Raw genomic sequence first — 27984 nt, forward strand, 5'->3', positions numbered from 1 at the left:
GTTTAGGCTGGACCAAAGATAATCTTTTATACAACTTGGTCTAAATAGTAAAAGAAATAAACATCTGTGCACCAAACAACAAATATCTTACTTAATGCATGTTGTTGACATTACGTTGTTTCTAAATACATTTCTCTAAACTAATTATATTGTAGCGGCACTTTGGGGGTCACTGGAATATGTTGTTATGCATAAGTGTTCATCACACTCTGATGCTAATAGTGCCTGTAATTGATTACTTTTGTCCTATTGTCACAAATCAGGCTGCAGGGTCATGACAAAAGAGGAGATGCACACAAATATCAATTAAAAGGGACTATTTATTTTAAATGAAAGAAGCAAAGAGAAAATTTGAACTAATCATAGTGTGTGCAGTCAGTACAATCAGTGGCGTAAATGGGTGAAGAAATGATGTAAGCATTGTTGTTTGGTGCATCTGCTGTCTGCAGATGAGATCTGCCACACAAACAGTCCAAAAGGAAGGCAAAGTGGAGTGGGTCATCACACTGTACAATGAACATGTAGCTCGCAAATTTGCACATTTGTTGTTTAGAAAGCTGCTTTTATTCATCTCACCATATACAGTGATAGCATCAAGCTGAAAGATTAGCATGTGTTTCTGTGTCTTTATATATGAGCAAAACAAATAAGTGCCACAGGCTGGTTTATTAAATGGAGGAAAAGAATATTACAGATCATCACCAATGAACCTTCAGTTCAATCAGTTTTTAACAGACTGTTGTTACGGTCTGTGATCTATAACCTGACACTATTTATTTGCTTATAAATCTAGTTTTCAAGCAGTTTAAGGTCAATACTTTACTGTTTATTATATAGTGTATTTAGAAATGTCTAGCATTGTTTTAATTATATATTAAAATGCTTATATTTTCTTTTTCTTTTTTTTTGCAAAATATTGTCTTTTCAAATCTGAGGTGACTTCACTAACTGAATGTGATTTGATGATTAGCAATGCCCGACCCATTACATAAACCCAAATTTGTCCTGTAAATAATAAAATAGGGACGTTAAGGCACAGAGATGAATAGCTTATATTCATGTTGTGCACAATACCCGTTTTCTCATGTTTCAGCCGCTTTTAGGGAGAACGAACTTCTGTGTACTTTTTAAATAATCATTTATACAGCAGCTTTCAACACACATTCCCACTTGGGAGCTACTTGATACAATCACAGCCTCATGCTGTTATCCACCCACCAGCTGGGCATTTATTACCTTGAAGTTATCAATTCGACATGTTTCATCATGCAGTGTGTGGTTGAATCGGTCACACAAAGATCAGCAGTACCTTGAAGAATGCTTTATCCACCTATTCTCCTACACAAATTAAAATGTAAATAGGGTTACGTTCAGCAAAAACTGATTCCGATATCGGAGAAAAATAAAAAATGTAATCCGATCCATTAAATATCACGAAAGCACCTCACAAAACTTGCAACACGCCGTAACTCACCTCAGAACGTTAGCAGTCGGAGCAGTATGCATCACGTGATAGAGCGGCTGTGGCATGCAGGACGTGGAGCTTCGCTAGCAACCCGGCATTTCATCTCCGACAAAGTTATCACCGAGAGAAGTAAAGCAAGTGTGTAAGTCCATCTCTGAATGTTTGTAAAGCATTCCTGCGTTAAGCTTAACAAACGATATATGGAGCGACTGCCTCTTCTTGCTGCTACTTCAATCATGAAACTGCTTAACGATCAGCTGATCGGCTTTTCTGTCGCCAGTCGTGTCTCTAGTTTGTTTTTGGCCCACTTTGCACCAGAAAGAGGAAACCAGCGGCTGAACAACAGCAGCACGTTTAAGCTTGATCAGCTGTTGTTAGAATGTATTTAATATTACTTTCTACTCGAGGATCTTTATCTACGTAGCTGACGCTGGTAACTGTGCAGGGGCGGATCTAGCAAAGTTTAGCCAGGGGGGCCGATAGGGCATTAACAGGGAAAAGGGGGCACAAAGACATACTTTTCTTTCTTATTCTCATTTAAAATGTCTAGCTTTTAATAAATAATTATCTGACACCCAAAGTTTTAATTTGATGTAAAATGAATAGAAGTCAATTACTGTATATAGTAACTATTAAGTGTAATATATATACCCTAGTAAGCTATAGTACTTTTTCCTTTGGGAAGGTACCATCTGTGCAGTCTGCAATTTTGTTGAAGAAAGATGTTGAATCTAGTTAATATTTCTTGAAAAATAATTGATTTCTGTGCATTTTTTTTCACACTGCGTCAAATTAAGGTTGATTACGTCGATTAAGCATCATGAGGTGGCGCGTGAGGGGTGGTTCCCTATTTTTTTATTTTTTTATTTTTGTTGTTGCTGGGAGTTGGAGCCCTATTAGTTAGGTTGCTTAATATTTATGCTAAGTACTCTTTAAAATACCAGAATAGGGAGGATGGTGTAGGTTTAAGTTTATTAGATTGATCAGTATTGCTGAACTATGAAATTTTTTTTTTTTGCATACAGGTATAACAGAATAGCTTTAGTGTAGTTGTTGTTTTAAATTTGAGTATGAACTTATACAAAATGCAGCAAGATATTTAAAAAACAGTTTTGTTGATTAAAAAACACTATATCGGATTCATATCGGTATCGGCAGATATTCAAATTTATGATATCGGTATCGGTATCGGACATAAAAAAGCGGTATCGTGCCATCTCTAGTACCAACTAGTTAGCTTAAGGGCTTGGAACTTAATGAATTGCTGTATTGGATTAAAAAAAAACAACAACAGGTGTTCAGAAAAGAAAATGAGGGGAAAAAGCTGTAGAATCCTGCTTCTTGTGACAGCACAGTCAACAAATCATCAAAAAACACATTTATTTCATGGACACATTTCATTTTAAAATGACTGTTAGCTGTGTCTTTCATCAAATCCCCAAACAATTTAAACATCCTGTCCAGCAGTCATGACTTCCTATCATAGGTAGTTGTAATTGCATCAAAATTCATGTTTGTGAAATGTATCTAATTTAAATTTAATCTAATTTTATAATTTCTAAATCTTTCAGACAAAGTAGTAATCTTCTTGTTATTCTTTTGTATTATCTTGTGTTTCATATGTCTCTAATTCAAGCCTACAAGCGCTGTCAGTTTTATCGGGGGTTTCGCTGTTGCTGTATTATTATAAGCATCCTAAAATAACTCCCAATGAAAGAGTAGAAATCTGGCTCATGCTCAGTTACTAATGATTAGCCTGACGTCTTACAGATCACAAGAAACATTTCAGCATTTGGCCAGAGCTTGCCCTAAAGTAATTACTCTGTCTAACAAATAGATTTGATTTGCTATTGCACCCATATGCACACACAGTTGCGCACACATACTTATACACATGTACAGAAAAGTGGCACAGACACACACTTGAACATGCACATGTACACATACACACACACACACACAACTGTGTTGCCGTCAAATAAATGTGGCGGCACTCCTCGGGCCTAATAGTCTGGCTGTAATTAACATTGTCATAGTGATAATAGCCATTTATCCCTGATGCACACACACACAGACACACACAGTCCAAACCTCTATCTTGTCTAGGCAGTTCGCCCAGCTGTCATCTCCCTCATCTGTTTTTCTCCCTCCCACCTTTCCTCCCCCTTCCCAACAGTATTTAGACCCCATGCTCTTTCTTTTCCTGTTTTCACATTTCCTTTTTTCTGAGCTATTCTCTTTCATTCTCCCCTTCTTCCAATTTCCTCTTACACATGTGCACTGTGCTTTTGCTTTTTCTCTTCACTCGTCCCATCAACTATCTTATTTCACACAATTCTTCATTTCACATGTTATATTGTCTTTTATTACCTTAACACAGTCTAACCAAATTACTTATGGATTTATGTTCATGCTGAAGTATAATATAGTCAGTTTATTTGCATGCTATTTTATTTTGGAAGTTACTCAAACTCATGCTTCCCATTTTGTTTTGCTCCCTGATTTCATTGGTTTTCCTGCCAGTTTGCCCATCACCTGTTACTTATTATCTGATCAGTTTTCCCAAAATACAATATATACTTCCTGCTGTTCCAACATCGGTTGCCAGGTTGTTAATGCTCTACTTTGTAGTCAACCATTCTTCATTGGTTTAAAGTCTTTTTGTTTTTTTCCCCATATATGTGTGTGGTTCTTACACCTATAAAGCAAGCTATATACAGGGTGGGCCATTTATATGGATACACCGTGATAAAATGGGAATGGTTGGTGATATTAAAGTCCTGTTTGTGGCACATTAGTATATGTGAGGGGGCAAACTCCTCAAGATGGGTGGTGACCATGGTGGCCATTTAGAAGTTGGCCATCTTGTGCCATGTGACACATCAAACTTATTGGTAATGTCACAAGAAAAGCAATGCTGTGCTTGGTTTCAACGTAACTTTATTCTTTCATGAGTTATTTACAAGTTTCTGACCACTTATAAAATGTGTTCAATGTGCTGCCCATTGTGTTGGATGGTCAATGCAACCCTCTTCTCCCACTCTTTACACACTGATAGCAACATCGCAGGAGAAATGCCAGCACAGGCATCCAGTATCTGTAGTTTCAGGTGCTGCACATCTCTTATCTTCACACCATAGACAATTGCCTTCAGATGATCCCAAAGATAAAAGTCTAAGGGGGTCAGATCAGGAGACATTGGGGGTCATTCAACTGGCCCACGACCACCAATCCACTTTCTAAGAAACTGTTCATCTAGGAATGTCTGTGAAGGTTCTCAGTCATCCAGGTCATCGTAGTCAAAGGAGCTTGCAAAGAAAAGCGTCTGGACTTCTTTAAGTTGCTTGAAGACGTTTCACCTCTCATCCAAGAAGCTTCTTCAGTTCTAAGGTCAAATGGTGGGGAGTCCCAGATTTAAACCTAGTGGGAGTATCCCCCCCAAAGAGGGACAAAAGGACCCCCTCCTCTAATCGCCTGAGCCAAGGTGTGAAAATGGGTGTGGGTCCCAATCAGCCAGGGTTTCGGGTGAGCTCATTGTGAAACCTGGCCCCACCTTATCATGCGAATTCCTGAGGTCAGATGGCCCAGGATGTGAGTGGGCGTTAAGGATTATGGATTATAGATGGCAGACAGTTGGTGTCGTAAACCACCGCCTCTGTTCAAAGACGGTCGCTCACAGTGGACATAGATGGCTTCTTTCACTCCTCTTTCAAACCATCTGTCCTTTCTGTCCAAAATGTGAACATTGGCATCCTCGAAAGAGTGTCCTTTATCCTTAAGATGCAGATGGACTGCTGAGTCTTGTCCTGTGGAGGTGGCTCTTCTATGTTGTGCCATACGCTTGTGAAGTGGCTGTTTGGTCTCTCCAATGTAGAGGTCTGGGCATTCCTCACTACACTGTACAGCATACACCACACTGTTAAGTTTGTGTTTTGACGTTTTGTCTTTCGGGTGAACCAGTTTTTGTCTGAGCATGTTGCTGGGTCTGAAATGCACCAGGATGTCATGCTTGGAGAAAACTCTCCTGAGTTTTTCTGATACACCGGCTATATAGGGCATGACAATGTTGTTGCTTCTGTCTTGCTTGTCCTCCCTCGCTGGTGTCTGATCTTCTTTTCTGTGCCTCTTTGCTGACTTTATGAATGCCCAATTAGGATAACCACATGTTTTGAGTGCTTCCTTTACATGTGTGTGTTCCTTCTTTTTTCCTTCAGGCTTAGAGCGAACATGTTCTGCCCAGTGGTGTAGGGTCCTAATTAGTCCAGGTTTGTGTTCCAGAGGGTGATGGGAGTCAAAGGGGAGGTACTGGTGCGTGTGTGTGGGCTTCCGATAAACTTCGATGTTGAGGTTGCCATTCTCTTCAATGTGCACAGCGCAGTCCAGGAAGCTTCTCGGATGAGAGGTGAAACGTCTTCAAGCAACTTAAAGAAGTGCAGACACTTTTCTTTGCAAGCTCCTTTGACTTCATCTAGGAATGCTCGGACCTGGCACCCATAAAACTCCCAGAGACCAGCCATTTGGCTTTTCTACCTATAAAACCCAGCATTTATAATGGCATTTATTGCAATTGTCATCTTGCGGGGGGTTACCAGGGTTCCATCTCTAAATGACTGCTGGTCAGCAAACCTGGGAAACCCACAGATAATTGGAACTATGGCACGAAACCGCTTCCAAGACATCATGCAACACCTACGCTTTGATGACAAGTCCACCCGCAGTGATCGAGCAAAGACTGATAAGTTCGCTGCAATTTCCAGTGTGTGGGGATCATTTGTCACCAACTGCATCACGTGCTACAACCCTGGTCTACATATCACCGTTGATGAACAGCTTTTCCCATAAAAGACTCGGTGCTGTTTCCTGCAGTATATTGCAAGTAAACCTGACAAGTTTGGGACACAAACACACAAATGCAAGAACAATCATGCCACTGTGCGATGTGTTCACTGCAACAGATACACATGTGGTAAATGCAGACTACAGATACCATGGCAGTGCCAGGATTGTGAGTGATTGCTGAAAATGTTGAAATGTACTCACTCACTTTTTATTATTATTTGTAAATATGTGTACAAATGGTTGTTTTTTTTGTACTGTTTTTATCAATAAATCTCAGCAACAAAGGACATACACCCATGTGTGTTGATTTCTCCCTAAGATGGCAAACTGAAACACTCCAAGTTGGTGACTTTTGGAGATTTATTTCCCTGGATGATTGAGAATGCATCAAGATGAAACACAAAAGGAAGTGCACAGCTTTTAGCAGCTCCCCCACGCCCTCAATCACACACCCCCACTCCCCTCCCTCCAGAATTCCCAGGTAACAACCTAATATACATATGAATGACTAGCCAATTTAGCTTCCACTTGGCTGAAGCTAAAGCTTAGCTAAAAGCCTACCAGCCATTTGGCTGCTCTCGGGTTTTATAGGTAGAAAGGTAGAAGCCTGGCTTTGATAATGTGGTGGTGCACCATCTTGCTGGAAAAACTCAGGGAACGGGCCAGCTTCAGTGCATAAAGAGGGAAACACATCATCATGTAGCAATTTCAAATATCCAGTGGCCTTGAGGATTCCATTGATGAAGAATGGAGCCACTATCATTGTACCCCATATACCACACCAAACCATCACTTTTGTTGTTCCAACAGTCTTGGAGGGATCCATCCAATGTGGGTCAGTGTCAGACCAATAGCAGGGGTTTTGTTTGTTAACTTCACCATTCACATAAAAGTTTGCCTCATCACTGAACAAAATCTTCTGCGTGAACTGATGGTCCTGTTCCAATTTTTGTTTTGCTCATTCTGCAAATTCTGTGCGCCGATCTGGGTCATCCTCGTTGAGATGCTTCAGTAGCTGGAGTTTGTAAGGGTGCCATTTGTGAGTAGCTAATATCTGCCGAAGGGATGTTCGACTAATGCCACTCTCCAGTGACATGCGGCGAGTGCTACGCTGCGGGCTCTTGCTGAATGAAGCTAGGACAGCCACTGATGTTTCTTCATTAGTGACAGTTTTCTTGCGTCCACATTTTGACAAGTCCAACACTGAACCAGTTTCACGAAATTTAGCAAGCAATTCGCTAACTGTAGCATGGGAGATGGGTGGTCTCGTAGGGTGTCTTGCATTGAAATCTGCTGCAATGACCCGGTTACTGCGTTCACCAGATATCAACACAATTTCAATCCTCTCCTCACGTGTTAACCTCTTCGACATGTCAATGGCTGTGAACAAAGAGAAACTTTTAAATAACTCATGAAAGAATAAAGTTACGTTGAAACCAAGCACACCATTGTTTTTCTTGTGACATTACCAATAAGTTTGATGTGCCACATGGCCCTCTTCCTATTGAAAAAACAAAAGTTGTATCCAAGATGGACGACTTCTAAATGGCCACCATGGTCACCACCCATCTTGAGGAGTTTGCCCCCTCACATATACTAATGTGCCACAAACGGGACTTTAATATCACCAACCATTCCCATTTTATTACGGTGTATCCATATAAATGGCCCACCCGGTATATACTTCTATACTTCTGGAATTGAGTTTAAATAAAAAAAAAAACAATGTGATAAATGAGGAAGACTGTATTACCTCTTGGGGGAAGCCATAGTTTTAAAGAAAAGAAATGATAGCATTACATTCTGTTTCTTTACCTTTCAAATGCTTTAGCTTTCAGCTGTAAAAGGGTGATGGGATATTGTTGTCACCCTGTTGGAAGGGTGAGCTGGGAGGTGATTTGGACACCCAGGTGACGTATGATTTACGTTAGATGCATCTACTAAAAATCCGGATGTGTTTGAATTTCAGTGGTCACGTTTTCTGAAAATCTTGTAAATGCGATAACTGTAGAACAATGTGATGCAAGGATCTAGACATTCAGAACTTCTACTAAAAATCTTGGATGTGTTTGAATCTCATTAACCATAAGGTCTAGGCTAGAGGTCACGGTTTACTGAAAATCTTGTTAATCCAATAACTCAAGAAAGAAGTCTCATGGGATTTTCCAATTTATGCCATAGGTAAATGGTAATGGTAAATGGCCTGTATTTATATAGCGCTTTTCTAGTCCCTAAGGACCCCAAAGCGCTTTACATATCCAGTCATCCACCCATTCACGCACACATTCACACACTGGTGATGGTAAGCTACATTGTAGCCACAGCCACCCTGGGGCACACTGACAGAGGCGAGGCTGCCGGACACTGGCGCCACCGGGCCCTCTGACCACCACCAGTAGGCAACGGGTGAAGTGTCTTGCCCAAGGACACAACGACCGAGACTGTCCAAGCCGGGGCTCGAACCGGCAACCTTCCGATTACAAGGCGAACGCCCAACTCTTGAGCCACGATCGCCCCATAGGTGCATCTACTAAAAATCATGGATGAGTTCGAATTTCAGTGACCTTGAACCCAATGTCAAGGTGGCCATTTTTGAAATAACAAATTTGACAATTCTAAAATCAGAGTCATCTCACTTTCTGTTATTGTTTGATCATAGTTTAAAAAAAAAAAACTTCATGATGGGAAGTGGAACTTGCACTCTCCTCAATTTGCAGAGGAAGTAGAGGTGAGTTTGAGCCTTTTTAGCTGGTGATGAGGTGTTTTTGGAATAGGAGAGGTCCACATAGATGTGCACCCCCTGGAACTTGGGGTTGCTCACTCTCACCACAACAGCATTGTTTGTGGTCAGTGGGGGTGCTGTGAATGATGTTTACCACAATATCTTTGGTCTTTTCTACCTTCAGCAAGAGATTGCTTTTTACATTAGTTTGCTTGCTGTAGTTTGCTTCATGATGAGGCACCCTACAGTTGTGTTTCCCACAAACTTTAATATGTGATTGATGTGACTGTCAGAGTTTGATAGTTTTGGAGGTGTTACTGCCAACCAGCACAGTTTGTGGCCTCCCTATGAGAAAGTCTTGTACCCAATTACAGAGAGAGATCTTGAGTCCCAAGTGGCTGTGTCTAGGCATTAGCTGCTTGGGAATGATTGTGTTGAATGTTGCACTGAAATCTAAGTACAGCATCCACACACATTAATTCTCCAGATGGTTGAGGGCAGGATGGAAAGCAGTGGAGATGGTGTCATCTTTTGACCTATAGGCAAACTGAAGCTGATCCTGGGAGGGAGCCTGGACTTGATGTACTGCATGACCAGCCACTCGAAATACTTTGTGATGAAGGAAGTAAGTGTTACGGGCCAATAGTCATTTTAACTAGATGCGAAGGGCTTCTCTGGTTCTGGTATTATGGTTGTAGCGTTGAGACATATGGGGACAACAGCTTGGCTTAGAGACACACTGAAGATGTCAGTGAAGACACACTTTCCCACTCACACTTTCCGATCCGATACCAAGTAATATTCAGGGTGGTATCGATGATAGTGATCCGATACCTTGTACAAAAATTTATTTTATTCATTGTATCTCAAATTATAGCATCATAATGATTACAGGACATCAGATTACTTGTTCTTATCACTTAATAATGCAGAGTTCATCATATAGAAATAAAAAAATCTGAAGTTACGCTCCTCATATTCTGTGATATGATTTACTCTGCGTTTGACAAGGTTAGTGATGTTGCCACAACCATACATGCCAACCCTGCTGATTTTTCCGGGAGAATCCCGAATTTCAGTGCCCCTCCCGAAAATCTCCTGGAGCCACCATTCTCCCGAATTTCTCCCGATTTTCCAACCGGACAACCAAATTGAAAAACCATATCACAGAATTGATAGGCCCAATTCCAGTTTCCAACAATGGCGGCAGCTACTTAGTTTTAATATTACTCTTATTTCTCTTTCTGGGTTGCAAAAAGACTTTTAACATATTTTTCAGGTGAGAATGTAGCTGTGTAAACTTCAAACATCTGAGCCAACTGACACATCGTTTTCAAACCCCCGCGGTCTTTCACTACTCGGGTTAAACATGATATATAAGTCACTTTGATAACTTAAAAATTTTATTGTTTGGCTTTTTCAGTGTTTTATTTATTCGTGAGTAAATCAGTTTGGCTGAGATTAAAGTTATTAGATTAGATTAAATGAAACTTTATTAATCCCTCGGGAGGGTTCCTCCGGGGTTTTCACACAGCTGAATAAACAGAAAATGATTAAGCAGAAGTGTGAGACGGTCGAGAGTTTACGTCAGTGCCCGGTTATATTTTAGATAAATGTCTATTTTAGATAAATTTTAGATTTCATCAAAGAGATGACAGAAGTAGAAAAATATAACTGATAAATGCAAAGCAGTGCTAAATATGATGGGACCGTCAATTTTCAACTAACAACTCATATAGATATTGAAAATAAGACATTGATGTATGACAGCAACATAGATCCTGATTGTAATTTCTTCAACAATAAGACAAATGAATGCAATTATTATACAAATGAGCAACTTAAAAAGGAATTCAAGGTAGAACAGGGTATAACAATGGTTCACTTTAATAGTCGAAGCTTATATGTAAACTTTCAATCCATCAAAGACTACATAACACAGTTTGAACAGCCATTCAATGTGATAGCCATATCGGAGACCTGGATAACTCCTGGAAAAGAAGACTTTAAAATAAATGGATATGAATTCCTTCATGTAGACAGGATCAACAAGAAAGGAGGTGGGGTGGCACTTTACATTGATAAAAACCTAAAGTACAAAAGAATGGGAAGAATGACAACTGTTATTGATGGAGTGATGGAATGTTTATCAGTGGAAATAAGTATGGAAAAAAGGAAAAACCTAATTGTCAGTTGTATATATAGAACACCAGGATCTAAGATTGAGATATTTAAGGATAATATGGAGGACTTATTTACAAATATAAATCAGAAAAGAATGTTTATTTGTGGGGACTTTAATATTGACTTATTGAATCCAAATCATAATAAGAGTACAGAACAATTTATTGATTCCATGTACAGCATCGGTTTATTTCCACTGATAACAAGACTGACCAGAATAACATCTCATTGTGCAACTCTATTAGATAATATATTTACAAATATAATAGAAGGAAAGATAAAAAGTGGGCTGTTAATCAATGATATAAGTGACCATTTACCAGTCTTTGCATCTTATAATTGCCATTATAAAGTGAACAACGATGGACATAAGATTATTTACAAAAGAATAAGAACAGAGAAGACATTAAATTGTCTTAGAAATGAACTTTTAAGGCAAGATTGGAATATTATATATGAACAAACAGAAGTTAATAAAGCTTACGAAGGATTTTTAAGAACATTTAACACATTGCTTGATAAAAACTGCACAGTAATTGAAATCAATAGGAAACACAACTATGCAGGAAGACCATGGATGACAAAAGGACTACAAAATGCCAGCAAAAAAAAGAATACCCTATATCGAGAATTCATAAAAAAGAGAACAATAGAAACTGAAATGAAGTATAAAACTTACAAAAATAAATTAACTAATATAATGAGATCCTGTAAAAGAGAGTATTACATTAAAAGGTTAGAACACAATAAAGATAACACAAGAGATATATGGAATGTATTGAACAGAATAATCAAAAATGAATCAAGGAATAATGATTACCCTGGGTACTTTATAGAAGGGACAAGAAGTATTAATAACATGGAAGAGATAGTAAATGGCTTTAATGAATTCTTCGTAAACATAGGGCCAAAACTGGCAGAAGAAATAAAGGTTGATGGAATAGAAAGGGACACTGGTGAAAATATTGAAAGGAATAGTAGCTCAATGTTTTTAAGAGCAGTGGAAGAGAAAGAGATTTATGACATAGTTAGAGGACTTAAGAGCCAGTACCAGTACAGACTGGAATGATATTGATATGGTAACGGTAAAGAGAGTTATTGATGGTATTGTAAAACCATTAAAATATATATTCAACTTGTCGTTTCAAACAGGAGTTTTTCCACAAAAAATGAAAGTTGCTTAAGTTATTCCCATTTACAAAACCGGTGAAAGGCATCATTTTACAAACTATAGACCAGTGTCAATACTCTCCCAGTTCTCTAAGATACTGGAAAAACCCTTCATAAAAAGATTTGACAGTTTTGTGGAAAAATATGAATTAATGACAGATAGTCAGTATGGGTTCAGAAGCAACAGATCAACAGCTTTGGCACTGATAGATTTAATGGAAAAGATAACGGAATGTATGGATAATAAGAGGTATGCGCTCGGAGTTTTCTTAGATCTAAAGAAGGCGTTTGATACTGTTAATCATGAAATTCTATTAAAAAAAACTGGAAAAGTATGGGTTTAGGGGAGTGGTTTTAGAGTGGTTAAAAAGCTATGTAGGGAATAGGCAACAATATGTACAAATAAATGAATATAAATCTAATTTGATGGATATAGCTTGTGGAGTACCTCAAGGCTCAGTACTGGGTCCAAAAATGTTTATTATGTACTTAAATGATATCTGCAGAGTATCGGAGATTTTAAAGTTTGTAATATTTGCAGATGACACAAATATACTGTGTTCAGGTGTGGAATTGCCACAGGTTTTGGGGATGATCACACAGGAATTAATGATATTAACGAAGTGGTTTGATATAAATAAATTATCATTGAATCTAGATAAAACCAAATTTATGTTAATTGGAAACCAAAAGAAAAACATCAAAGTAGAAATATGTTTTGATAATGTATATTTAGAAAGAGTAAATGAAATAAAATTTCTTGGGGTGATCATTGACCACAAGCTCTGTTGGAAGCCACACATTACTTATGTTCGGGGGAAATTGGCACGGGGCATTGCCGTCCTGGGGAAAGCAAAGCATACAGTGGGGCAAAAAAGTATTTAGTCAGCCACCGATTGTGCAAGTTCCCCCACCTAAAATGATGACAGAGGTCAGTAATTTGCACCAGAGGTACACTTCAACTGTGAGAGACAGAATGTGAAAAAAAAAATCCATGAATCCACATGGTAGGATTTGTAAAGAATTTATTCGTAAATCAGGGTGGAAAATAAGTATTTGGTCAATAACAAAAATACAACTCAATACTTTGTAACATAACCTTTGTTGGCAATAACAGAGGTCAAACGTTTACTATAGGTCTTTACCAGGTTTGCACACACAGTAGCTGGTATTTTGGCCCATTCCTCCATGCAGATCTTCTCGAGAGCAGTGATGTTTTGGGGCTGTCGCCGAGCAACACGGACTTTCAACTCCCGCCACAGATTTTCTATGGGGTTGAGGTCTGGAGACTGGCTAGGCCACTCCAGGACTTTCAAATGCTTCTTACGGAGCCACTCCTTTGTTGCCCGGGCGGTGTGTTTTGGATCATTATCATGTTGGAAGACCCAGCCCGTTTCATCTTCAAAGTTCTCACTGATGGAAGGAGGTTTTGGCTCAAAATCTCACGATACATGGCCCCATTCATTCTGTCCTTAACACGGATCAGTCGTCCTGTCCCCTTGGCAGAAAAACAGCCCCATAGCATGATGTTTCCACCCCCATGCTTCACAGTAGGTATGGTGTTCTTGGGATGCCACTCAGTATTCTTCTTCCTCCAAACACGACGAGTTGAGTTTATATCAAAAAGTTCTACTTTGGTTTCATCTGACCACATGACATTCTCCCAATCCTCTGCTGCATCATCCATGTGCTCTCTGGCAAACTTCAGACGGGCCTGGACATGCACTGGCTTCAGCAGCGGAACACGTCTGGCACTGCGGGATTTGATTCCCTGCCGTTGTAGTGTGTTACTGATGGTGACCTTTGTTACTTTGGTCCCAGCTCTCTGCAGGTCATTCACCAGGTCCCCCCGTGTGGTTCTGGGATCTTTGCTCACCGTTCTCATGGTCATTTTGACCCCACGGGATGAGATCTTGCGTGGAGCCCCAGATCGAGGGAGATTATCAGTGGTCTTGTATGTCTTCCATTTTCTGATGATTGCTCCCACAGTTGATTTTTTCACACCAAGCTGCTTGCCTATTGTAGATTCACTCTTCCCAGTCTGGTGCAGGTCTACAATACTTTTCCTGGTGTCCTTCGAAAGCTCTTTGGTCTTGGCCATGTTGGAGTTTGGAGTCTGACTGTTTGAGGCTGTGGACAGGTGTCTTTTATACAGATGATGAGTTCAAACAGGTGCCATTCATACAGGTAACGAGTGGGGGACAGAAAAGCTTCTTACAGAAGACGTTACAGGTCTGTGAGAGCCAGAGATTTTCCTTGTTTGAGGTGACCAAATACTTATTTTCCACCCTAATTTACGAATAAATTCTTTACAAATCCTACCATGTGGATTCATGGATTTTTTTTTCACATTCTGTCTCTCACAGTTGAAGTGTACCTCTGGTGCAAATTACTGACCTCTGTCATCATTTTAAGTGGGGGAACTTGCACAATCGGTGGCTGACTAAATACTTTTTTGCCCCACTGTATGTTGGATCAGAAAGCACTGCACATTTTATACTGTGCTTTACTACTGCCATATATGAGCTACTGTGTAGAGGTCTGGGGAAACACATTCAAAAGTAACACACAAACAATAACTATAATACAGAAAAGGGCCATTAGATTAATAAATAATGTGGAGTACAGGGACCATACAAATGCACTCTTTGTCAAGATGCAAGCTATTAAATTCCAAGACTTGGTGAAGCTTAAAACAGCACAAATAATGTATAAAGTAAGAAATAAATTGATTCCAAAAGAAATCTGTAAATTGTTCATAGAAAAAGAAGGTGGGTATAACTTAAGAGGGAAATGGAATTTAAAAATACAAAGTACTAGAACAACTTTAAGAACTACAGGGAGTGCAGAATTATTAGGCAAGTTGTATTTTTGAGGAATAATGTTATTATTGAACAACAACCATGTTCTCAATGAACCCAAAAAACTCATTAATATCAAAGCTGAATGATTTGGAAGTAGTTTTTAGTTTGTTTTTAGTTTTAGCTATTTTAGGGGGATATCTGTGTGTGCAGGTGACTATTACTGTGCATAATTATTAGGCAACTTAACAAAAAATAAATATATACTCATTTCAATTATTTATTTTTACCAGTGAAACCAATATAACATCTCCACATTCACAAATATACATTTCTGACATTCAAAAACAAAACAAAAACAAATCAGCGACCAATATAGCCACCTTTCTTTGCAAGGACACTCAAAAGCCTGCCATCCATGGATTCTGTCAGTGTTTTGATCTGTTCACCATCATCATTGCGTGCAGCAGCAACCACAGCCTCCCAGACACTGTTCAGAGAGGTGTACTGTTTTCCCTCCTTGTAAATCTCACATTTGATGATGGACCACAGGTTCTCAATGGGGTTCAGATCAGGTGAACAAGGAGGCCATGTCATTAGTTTTTCTTCTTTTATACCCTTTCTTGCCAGCCACGCTGTGGAGTACTTGGACGCGTGTGATGGAGCATTGTCCTGCATGAAAATCATGTTTTTCTTGAAGGATGCAGACTTCTTCCTGTACCACTGCTTGAAGGTGTCTTCCAGAAAGCCGCTGCATGAGTATTTTGTCCACTGGACAAAATACTCATGCAGCGGCTTTCTGGAAGACACCTTCTTCAAGCAGTATTTTGTCCAGTGGACAAAATACTCATTTGCCTAATAATTCTGCACTCCCTGTATGTCTATCTCAATTGCAGGAGTTAAATTATGGAACAGTCTAACAGAAGAAATAAAAGACAGTAAAAACATAAAACAGTTTAAAGTAAAATATAAAAACCTAATTTTAAATAATTATAAGAATGAAGAAAACGAGGTTAACCCAGGACGGTAATGTTGCTGGTAATTGTGTTGCGGTTCTTTTTTGGTTTTTTTGTTTTGGTTTGTTTGTTTTTCCATAACTTGTGTATCTGCAAATATACACATTCTGTATTTTTCATATGAAAGAAACTATACTGTGGTGGGGCTTGCTAATTTCTTGTTTTTGATTTATGTATGTTTTGCTTTGTTTTGCTTTACTTCATATGTTTCATATGTTGTTTGTTTAATTTAAGACAAAAAAAAAAAGAATTAAATGAATGAGAGGTAAAACTTGAGGGGGTAGGGACAAATAAGTAAATACTTCAGCCTATTCCTTTTCAAACAAATAATGGAATGATATTTTGTAATGATTGTGAAGGTACATGTTTGAAATGTTTGAAATAAAAATGAACTGAACTGAACTGAGATAGCAAGGAGCAGAGGTCTCAAGGTTGGAAAGTATGTCCACAACAGCTCACGTTTTTGCCACATGTATCACAAACCACGTCTCAGCTGTTTGTGGAGGTAAAATAAGTCCGCACATGACTCCCATTACGCTCAGCCATTGTTGTGAGTGCGCACGCCAAGGGGCTGCAAGACTTTTATACAGCCGTATTTCGCACACGACTATGAAAGCCGGAAGAGGAAGTAGTTCCTTTGAATGTAGACAATAAGAAAGTTATAGTTTCTTTCCACTGTGTTCCTGTTAATGATAAACTATAAATTTACCCTAAATTACTAAAATATCGATATTTTAATGTGAGAATCGATTCTAGAACATAAATGATTGGTATCGGAGGAATCGATATTTCAGGATCGATCCGCACATCACTATTAGTGATGCCTTGGTCAAGATCTGGGAGGAGACTCCCAGGACACTATCCATCATCTTAGTCAGGGCATTTCCTTCACGTTGTCAGCCATGCATAAAAGCAGATGGGGGGTGGGGGGCATACAAACTAATGATTTGCACTACCATTTTGAATTGCTGCAATGACATTTTGGCAAAGTGGACTGGCCTCTTTGGATTAACAAGAGAGAGCGAGGAGGCTCTTAAGGACTGTTTTGAGTCGACTGTGTGGGAGGTGATCTGTGACGACCATGGAGAGGACATCGACAGCCTTACTACATGCATTACTGACTATATTAATTTCTGTGTGGATAACACCGTACCTACCAGGACTGTACGGTGTTTCTCCAACAACAAACCTTGGATTACCCCAGAAATTAAAGCTGTCCTCAAGCAGAAGAGGAGGGCCTTCAAATCCAAAGACAAAGAGGAGTTGAAAAGGGTGCAGAGAGAGTTGAGGGGACTGATAAGGAATGGGAAGGACAGCTACAGGCAGAAGATGGAGAACCAGCTTCAACAAAACAACGTTGGTGAAGTCTGGAGAGGCCTCAGAACCATCTCAGGCCACAAACAGCAGAACTCTCTGCCTGGGAGGGATGTGAGGTGGGCAAATGAACTGAATCATTTCTTCAACAGATTTGATTCAACCATGAGACAGTCTACAACATCGGCTGCAGACTCACCCACCCCCACTGCTGCTGTTCCACCTCTGACACCTCAGACACTTCACACCTCCTCTATTCACCCTGCTCACTCCTCCCCACCCCCAACAACAGCATCCAATACACACTCAACACAAGGCTCCAGCCTGTCTCTCTCAACCACCCAGGTTAGGAGGGAACTGAGGAGGATTAATGGCAAGAAGGCAGCGGGTCCAGATGGCATCAGCTCGAGGGTCGTCAGGTCCTGCGCGGACCAACTGTGTGGGGTGATGGAGCACCTCTTCAACCTGAGCCTGAGGTTGGGAAGAGTCCCACAGCTCTGGAAAACCTCCTGTGTTGTACCAGTGCCAAAGACTTCACGCCCCAAGGACCTCAACAGCTACAGGCCGGTGGCTCTGACATCCCACCTGATGAAGACCCTGGAGCGGTTGGTCCTGGCTCAGCTTCGGCGCCTAACAAGCTCATCACTGGACCCACTTCAGTTTGCCTACCAGCCTGGCATTGGAGCGGATGATGCCGTCATTCACCTCCTACATCGTTCCCTCGCTCACCTGGAGACCGCTGGAAGCACTGTGAGAATCATGTTCTTTGATTTCTCCAGTGCCTTCAACACCATTCTTCCCTCGGTTCTGAAGGACAAGCTGGAGAACTCTGGAGTGGACCATCACCTCACTACCTGGATTTTGGACTACCTCACCGACCGACCACAGTATGTGAGGACTCAGGGCTGTGTGTCGGACAGGGTCGTCTGCAGTACGGGGGCCCCACAGGGAACGGTTCTGGCTCCGTTCCTCTTCACCATCTACACTGCAGACTTCTCCCACAATTCCACCCAGTGCTTCCTGCAGAAGTTCTCTGATGACTCTGCAATAGTCGGCCTCATCACTGATGGGGACGACAAGGAGTACAGAGGACTGACTCAAGACTTTGTGGACTGGTGCCAGCTGAACTACCTCCAGATCAACGCCAGTAAAACCAAGGAGCTGGTGGTAGACTTCCGCAGGCACAAGCATTCTCCACTGCAACCACTGAACATCCAGGGTATGGACATTGAGGCTGTGGACAGCTACAGGTACCTTGGTGTTCATCTGAACAACAGACTGGACTGGACTCATAACTCAGACGCCCTCTACAGGAAAGGGCAGAGCAGGTTGTACCTGGAGGGCCCACTCCTGAAGACCTTCTATGACTCTGTGGTGGCTTCTGCTATCTTTTATGGTGTGGTCTGCTGGGGCGGCAGCATCTCTGCTGGGGACAGGAAGAGACTGAACAGGGTGATCCGAAGGGCCAGCTCTGTTCTAGGATGCCCTCTGGACCCAGTGGAGGTGGTGAGTGACAGGAGAACGGCGGCTAAGCTGTCATCACTGTTGGACAACATCTCCCACCCCATGCAGCAGACTGTGACAGCACTGAGCAGCTCCTTCAGTGGGAGACTGCGGCACCCACGGTGTGGGACGGAGAGATTTCGCAGGTCTTTCCTCCCCACTGCTGTCAGACTCCATAATAAAGACTTTAACTGAACAAACACACACATCCACACATGTGCAATAACACTAAGTGCAATAATCCTTTCTGGCATCGTTGTATTTTTACTCAGTTGTATATAGCATTCGTATTCTATTTTTATCTTATTGTATATTTTTATTCTATTTTATTCTACTGTATATAGTATATTATTTTATTCTATTCTGTACAGCTGTGTACTGTATTTATTCTTATTGTATTCTAATTTTTGCGTCATAACTTTTGCACTGTCCACTTCCTGCTGTGACAAAACAAATTTCCCACGTGTGGGACTAATAAAGGTTATCTTATCTTAAGCTGATATAGATACATAGATAGGTGTGTGTGTGTGTGTGCGTGTGTGTGCGTGTGTTAAACTATATATGTATATTGTAACTGATTTGAATTAGTAGAATTAGTGTGAAAATAAAAAAAGTAGAAATATCCTTAGTATATAATTAAATGTGAGTAAAGAATATTAATATTATCCACGTGTGAAAATTAATTTAAGTAGTTACATGTAAAATACCCCGTAAAGCAATACATACACAGACATGAAAACAAATAGAAATGAGCAAAAAGACATGCACGCACGCACGCACGCGCGCACGCACGCACACACACACACACACACACACACACACACACACACACACACACACAGAATGTCATACCGTTGATGTGTTTAATGGGTCTGTAGTAAATTGCAGCTAAGTGCCTTCAACAAATTTTCCTTCAGCAGCTGAGCCTTGACACACAGTGCATGTGTGTAAGCTCACATTGTTATGCTGAAAATACTTGGCTGGTGGCAGGAATGACGTAATAAATTGGAACAATATATATATATATATATATATACACACACACACACACACACACACACGCACACACACACACGTACGTATATAGTATCGGTAGATTTGTAGACACCTTGTCAAACACAGAGCAGAGATGTCAAATACCTTGTCATTTATATATATATATGTATATATACATATGTGTGTGTGTGTCACCATAGATATGTACAAACTATAAATGTTTCTAGAAAGAGTATATAAACCAAATTCCAGTGCAGCAAAACAACTTCAAAGAACCTCAATTAATGTACAAACCCTGTCTTGACAATGGCATTGGAGCAGAAATATGTTAAACACTAGATTTGCACACATGCACGCCTTTAATGACTTTAATGCTTAATTAACGCTGTATATGTATATATGTATTAAACAGTGTACAGGGTTGTATGACCTAAAATTTGTTTTACTAGCCTTCTGCTGTGGGATTTCGGTGTAGACGCATACATGCATGCAATATCGGCTTTCTGCTTTTCGGCCTTCTGAACTCTGGATGCATAAATATGTACAATAGCAAAAAAAATCTTTTCAGTCTTTCTCTGTTTTCTTTTGTACCACACTTTTTTATATCACAGCAAATATCAAGATGAACAGCGTGGGACTTTTACAGTGACAAATAACAACTGAACATTGATCATGATGGTCTTTGATGATTAAGTGCAACTTCATTGCTCTGACTAAACCAACGCAATTGTTTCTCTGTTGTATTTGTGCAAATACATACACGGAGGAATGAAATTCAATGATTGTATAATGACATGGGAATAGGGTCTGGATCAAATAACATTTGTTAATGGGGATATTGGGTACCTTCCTGATTAAAAGGCCAATTACTCCATTAACTATTCATCCTTTTAACTAAATGACTCATGTCAATAAATGGGATGCCTTTAATGCATTTTTGGGCCATTTGGTTGTTTGCTTTTAGTAAAGCACATGCTTGGTTTGGCCCAAATGTGTCAATATGTGCCTAGCTTTGTAAGTGTGTGCCATGTATTTAATATAGCCAAAGGGCTATAGGCTGATTAAATGACTGCTTTGAATTTAAAACAGTGTCCTGTTGCTTTGGGTATAGAAGAAATTCTATCATGTCTTAGTGTGTTAACATCATTCAGTTTAATGTATTCAAACTCAGAAAGTCATGGATGGCTAGCCCTCATTTGCAATCATGTGACATGATTTTGTTTTTTCATTTTTACAGGTAAAGGCACCAAACACAGTCTGTTTTTTTTATACTGATAAAATTGTTCCTTCAAAATAAAAGAACAAGTAGACTTGCTGCAGAACCCTTTCTTACTCTTCTAGTAAAATGGACTGTAGTGTATGATGCATTTATTTCCCAAAAATAGAAATTTAAATTCTTTAAGGGCAGTAGCAGAAGGAACGGGGTGGGTGAGGGTGGGGGATGGGGGTGGATGGGACTTATGCCACAGGGTTTGCAAGACTGTGGTTAGAGGTCAAAAAAAGTGCAAACGGATGACAAGAGTTGTATATGTTCCAAAAATGTCCCCCAAATAAGAAACTTGACAATTTAAGAAATGAAGAGAATAGCAGATAGGGTAGATATGTTGTCATTTATATGTGTGTTTTTAAGCATGTGTTAATATCTTTGTGTTAATTGTTTGTCTGTATTTTCATTTTGATGGAAAGAAATTCTGGTATTTTATGTGTGAGTGTGTGTAAAAAGGAGAGAGACGGAAAGAGAGTGGGTGAAGATCAGCAGAGGAGAAGTAAGGAGAGTCAGAAAGAGAAATGCTTACAAACCCATATTGTAAGTTGGAATTGAATTTATACAGAAGAGCAAAATGCTCACATTTTTTACTGTGTCAACTATTTTGCTCTTTGTGTGTGTGTGTTACTGATGGGTGGTCTCGCTCTAGTTGCTTCACTTGAAGTTGCACATTCTCACACGCATGCATGCATGGCTAAACTTTGCTGAGGAGGGAGGCCGTTCCCTAGACTTTAGTTTTTCTTTGTAACATGCACATACAAACATATTTGTCAGTGCATAGGTTTAAGTGCACACACACACACACACACACACAGTCTCTTGCTCCCTCTTGCCAAATATGTGTATATATGTGTACATGAGTGAGACTCTTATGCATAAACAGACACACATACCCATGCACAGGTGTTGTCAGGAACCTACATGAAATCACACAAAAACGCATTCATTCATACATACAAATACTTGCCACATTTACCACCCATTCACACACTTGCTCTGAGCTTATCTCAGTGCAGTGTGCAGCGGCTTTTGAAGGCAGTAGGGGAGCCAGTTGTTGACGAGCCACTTAATAATTCCCATGGACAGGCATGAAATTCTTTCCTTTTCTTTCTCTGGCTCTTTTTCTGTCTCCTTTACAGTTGCTCTAATATCCCTCTTCGTGTTATGTTTTATCTGCTAATTTTCACATTCTCTATTTTCTGAAAATTTGTTCTCATTCATTCATTTTTCTGTTTTCTCTATTTTTGCATCTTTTTACTTTTTGTTCTGACAAAATTTCTTTTGAAAAATGTATGGACTATATTTTTTGTCAAAAACACAGTGTCCAACAGTGCTGTTTCATATTGCAGATTGCATAATGACCAGGTAAGGGTTTTTTTTCTGTTTGAGGTCTTTCTTCCCCATACACGCTCTGAAATGATACCTTCAATCTCTTTCTGTTTCTGGAGAGAGGAAATCCAATGAGTAAGGCTCTTTTTTTGCTGACACATTGTTAAGTTTAGTTTGAGTTTGGTGGTATGTAATGGTGACTATATATGTTATGACATGTCCTTATACTCTCAAAAAGAATGAAAAGCTTTAGCCTTATCCTGCCAATTCTATTTCTTTCAATAGCTTTCACACAGACCAAGAGAAATTTTACAAACCCTTATCACTCCAGTCAGTTTGAGACACTAATAGCAGATGCAGCAGATGCAGCAATAGTTCCCATGTCATCAAAACACATATTCATGAATAGAACAAACACTATAAGATATTTGCATAATGCAGAGCTAGCTTAGCTCGCCCTCAAACAAAGAATGAGTATTCTCACTTAACTCGTAATTTCTGTTTCTGCTAAGCTAAAAATACAGGTGAAAATTCAAACACCTCCACGGACAGTGGAACTGAAGACCCGGTGGATTTGTTTCATTTATGATGGCAATAGGAAAATCCTTAGCATATTGCACAGCCAGTGAGACTAAAATTAGCATGAGATTTAATTGTATAGATACAGGACAGAGGTTTGTCAAAATGTTAATGCTCAGGGAAAATTAAACTCAGGTCAGTTTGATACTGTATGTAACAAAGGATTAAATCATTTCAAAAATCTTGAAATTTGAAAGTCACTAGTAAAATATAGTTAAATAAAGAGTAAAGCACTTTTCTTTCTCTGAAATTACATAATGCTTTATAAGGTATCAACTACCTAAAATACGCATTAAAATGTCTGTTTGGAAAGACTGGGAGTCAACTTGTGCCAGATTTTCCGTGACTTCTTTTTTCTCAAGATGTCCACTTCTTAACTATCCTAGTAAGGTAAACTTTAAAAACATCAAATATTTAAGATAAGATAAGATAAGATAGAACTTTATTAATCCCTCGGGTGGGTTCCTCTGGGAAATTCGACTTCCAAAAAAAGCACAGCAACGACCGAAGTTACAGTTACAGAACTGTTATATATATATACACACACACACACACACACACACACACACACACACACACACACACACACACACACACACACACATATATAAATACAGAGACAAATATAAATAAAATATACAAAGGGGATAAATAGAATAAATAGGAATAAAAAATAAAAATACAAGTGAATTGCACATTTCAAGTATTGAGTCTATTGCACTGTTGACTATTTACAAAAAGTATTGCACAAGGTATTGTACAGTGAGGTGCAGAGGCACTGCAGCTTAGTTGTTCCCCCCTCCTTTGTCCTCCTGTTTCCCCTCCCTCTCCCCTCCAGAGAGGAGTTAAACAGTCTGATGGCGTGTGGGACAAAGGAGTTTTTAAGTCTGTTAGTTCTTGTCTTGGGGAGAAGCAACCTGTCACTGAACAGACTCTTCTGATTGTTTATGGCCGTGTGCAGAGGATGCCCAGCATTGTCCATAATGTCCATCAGTTTCTTTAGTGTCCTTTTCTCTGCCACTGTCACCAGAGTGTCCAGCTTCATGCCGACCACAGAGCTAGCCCTCCTGATCAGTTTCTCCAGCCTGGATGAGTCCTTCTTTGCTGTGCTGCTCCCCCAGCACACCACAGCATAGAAAAGTACTCCAGCAACCACTGACTGGTAAAACATCCTCAGGAGCTTCCTGCAGATGTTAAAAGACCTCAGCCTCCTGAGGAAGTACAGTCGGCTTTGGGCTTTTTTATACAGGTGCTCTGTGTTGCATGACCAGTCCAGTTTATTGTCCACCCACAGCCCGAGGTACTTGTACTTGTTGACCTTTTTTACAGGATAATGTGAATAACTGGCTTTATTTCTATACCATAGCTGGATATTCCTCTAGAAGATGCACGCACACATAATTGTGACTGTGCCAAATCAAATAACTGTATCATAGCCTTGCTCTAAGTTTAACTGTTTCATCATCATTCAAATGTTGGCAAGTCCCGTTTTTGTGCCTATAGTATAAAAAGCAGAGATATAAACGTAGTATTTATGGCACTACTGTGGCGAGTGCCTCAGGATACTGCACACATTTTATCATACATATATATAGACATACAGAAAAACAGACACATTATCTACTGTTCTGGTTATTTTATAAAGCCCATCTGCTGCTTCTTCCACCTCAGGGCAGATAAAGAATATTATTGCTGGTTACCTGTGCGTAAACAGTGTTTTTATTAAATGGGATTGTGTGTGGATCAAAAGTCCTATTCGTGTGTGTGTGTGTGTGTGTGTGTGTGTGTGTGTGTGTGTGTGTGTGACATCTTATTCTACTTATTTAGTTGCACTTATTTTCGATACAGTACACAGAATTTGCCTCTGAGCTTGAAACTGTTTCTGAGCAATGTTGTTCCTTTATAGTGAATAAAATGGCCTAAACTAAATATCAGAGATTTATTCTCTGTTTCTTCTTCATCTTCTCTGCTGGCATCATGTATATTGAGCTTAATTACACTGGTGTCAAATTACAGACACATATACATACTTCCCATCCAGACACAGGGGCACAGAACAGTACTCTGTAATCAGGCTCGTATGTGTGTGTGTGTGTGTGTGTGTTGGTGGTGATAAATGCCCCCTTGGAAACTCAATGCCAAATAATCAAGATTGACACTGGCACACAGTGTTCTGAGGTGTGCATGTATGCTGGTTTGTTTGTACTATTTTTATTCAAAGGATTTAATCAAATGTAATCATGCTGATTACAATAATCACAAGGTTTATAATCACCTTTTCCCCTCTCTCTCTCTTCCTTTTAAAAACTCTCCATCGTCTCCACACAGTGGTTCTTCCTCTTTCTCCTCCTGCATCTTTCACCATCATCAGTAAAGTCTTACTTTTCATGTACTTTGAGTATAGCATGTCAAAGTTTGGGTGGGAGTTTAGTTTGAAGCTCTGATAATGCCTGGTGGCTTATTATTAACACCGGCATAAATTTCAGGTTTCCCCAGCATATCATCTCAGCTGTCTAATTGAAAGACAGTGCTGTGCTGGGTCTTATCCTGTATATTAAAAGTAGATAAAAATAATGTGGAAACACATGCACACATGTTAAATCCACACAGAAAGCCCCAGAGTCGAACCTTGGAGCTTCTTGCTGAGGGCAGTGCTAGCTCTTTCATCTCAAGTTTCAACAAAATTATTTGAGAAAAATGACATTTGACGTAATTTAAAATGTCGAATGATTTTATATATATATATATTAGTATTTAATCTAAATAATATACTGTTTTGAGTTTTATTCCTGCATGTACCAACCGCCAACTATATCGAGCGACATGAACTTCAGGGCTCATGAAATTTTTTTCCTTCCCTCTACAGGACACAGAGATTGTGAATACAGCCATTCTAACCGGTCGACATGTTGCAGTGCCAATCAAAGTGGTTACTGTGGAAAGCGATGGGCAGGTGAGGGAGGTGGACGACTCTATCACCTGCAGCTCAACAGATGTGGATGTGGTTAAGGTAAGCATCCATAATAAGCACAGTGAAATGCTCATGTGTAAATTATAGAAATAGTTTTATGTAATAAACTTCACAAAAGGTGAGAACCTAAAATACCAATGCATTTTAAGACACAAGGAACCAAGAATTTGTGTATTTGTGTGATATGGAATTGAACAAACACACATCTTGCTGCCTAAACTCTAGTATACCAATATACTCATATAAAACAGATAATACACAAGGAAAAAACCAAACTGTGAGGAGATAGATTTCTTTGCATAAATTATCTCCAATCTATCTTCAATTATGACTGTAATCCAAAGTCTTTGAGGACTCGCGTTGTTCTTTTATAAAAGAGCACTAGTGTGTTCAGGCTTTTCTTTCTTAAATCTTGTTTGATTGAATGGCAGTGATCAGATGCTGATATGGGATTCTTGCACTTATCTGCCTAAAAAATTTTTTTTGGTTTAAAGGACAGTTTAATCATAAAAGGGAGCCGGCTAAACTGATATGAGTTTCCTAGTTAAGCTGCAATTACTAAGCTATGGTTACACGTAAGCCGTATCGCAGGGATAAATGGTTTCGTATGGGTTTCCATTTTTTCACCTTCCAGACATCAGGAAAAATGGTTTGCTTGCAGGTCACATACATATAAGTATTCCAGACCTTCACATCTGTTGATTAAAAATTGCCAGGCGGAACATTCTTATAAATAAGGTTTCCCTTCAGATTTGGTGTTATTTACCAAAGCACAATGTAAAAAAAAAAGGAAAGAAAAAACAAACACACCCATAGTTACTTGTTGGAATATTAATTCTTTGCTGTTTCTACATTGCTTCGATCTGAACTGTCCTACTTTCAATGGAATAATTAGATTTTTTTTTTAAACCACTCATTGAATATAATGCATTAGAATCACAATACTTTATTGATCCCTAAGGAAATTATGATGCATCTTGTATAATTACATGTCTATCTTTTGTATGTGCGCAAGGATTAAAAAAATGCCCTGACTCATTGAGGATATAGCATAAGGATATCTTGACCACAAGTAGCACAGTATGACTCACACCCAATTCACTTACTGCATTCAATATTCATGAGACAACTAAAACTTTGATTAAATTACTATAATGTTTTTTTAAAAGAAATGTAGGCGGTTCTATAAGCACAAAAACCTATTTTTATATTATATAGACTTTGTATTCAATTTCAATTAAGTTCAGTTTTATTCATATAGCACCAAGTCACAACAACAGTGACCTTGGGTGGCTTTATATTGTAAGGTAAAGACCCTACAGTTTCTGTCACATGTATCATGCTTTTTCTTGACTCTGTAATAATTTAATACTTTCTGAGTAATGCCTTCCACAACAGGGTACAGGTAATCTGGAGCAGCTGTTAGAATGATACTATGACCGGTGTCTGTCTATGGCAATCTTAAGCTGAATCCCGTTCCGTTACACTTGGAACTGAACCTGGGATGGAAGGGCCAGCTTAAGCCTTAAGTGGCTTTCCCATACAAGCTGGATACACAACCACCACACTAATTAATAAACAAGTATTTCCTTTACAAAAACAAGCCAGTACCAAGGAATAAGGATTGATTCCTCTGGCACTACACTCCCCGTGCCCTCGGGGCCTAAAATGAAACACATCCTCTCTGTGACAGTTTCAATATGAAGCCAATTTCCTGGTACAAGCCGACAGGAGTGGTGCTGTTTAACTACAATCAATAACAACACAGGGAAAATGGAAAGTACTCATTCAAATAGATGTAATGTTAGTGTTTTGCTATATGTGTGTG

At 39.4% G+C, this 27984-nt stretch overlaps 1 protein-coding gene across 1 annotated transcript in view; it reads left to right on the forward strand.

The window, feature by feature from the left end:
* The window catches only part of LOC113033269 (transmembrane protein 132C), a 293196-nt gene that overhangs the window by 213648 nt on the left and 51564 nt on the right, over window positions 1–27984 (forward strand). Inside the window, exon 6 of the mRNA XM_026186903.1 lies at window positions 26052–26195. Coding sequence (XP_026042688.1) covers window positions 26052–26195 — 144 coding nt within the window. The remainder of the gene's footprint in view (window positions 1–26051; window positions 26196–27984) is intronic.

This window comes from Astatotilapia calliptera, chromosome 12 (assembly GCF_900246225.1).
Source record: "Astatotilapia calliptera chromosome 12, fAstCal1.2, whole genome shotgun sequence".
Classification (NCBI taxonomy): Eukaryota; Metazoa; Chordata; class Actinopteri; order Cichliformes; family Cichlidae; genus Astatotilapia; species Astatotilapia calliptera.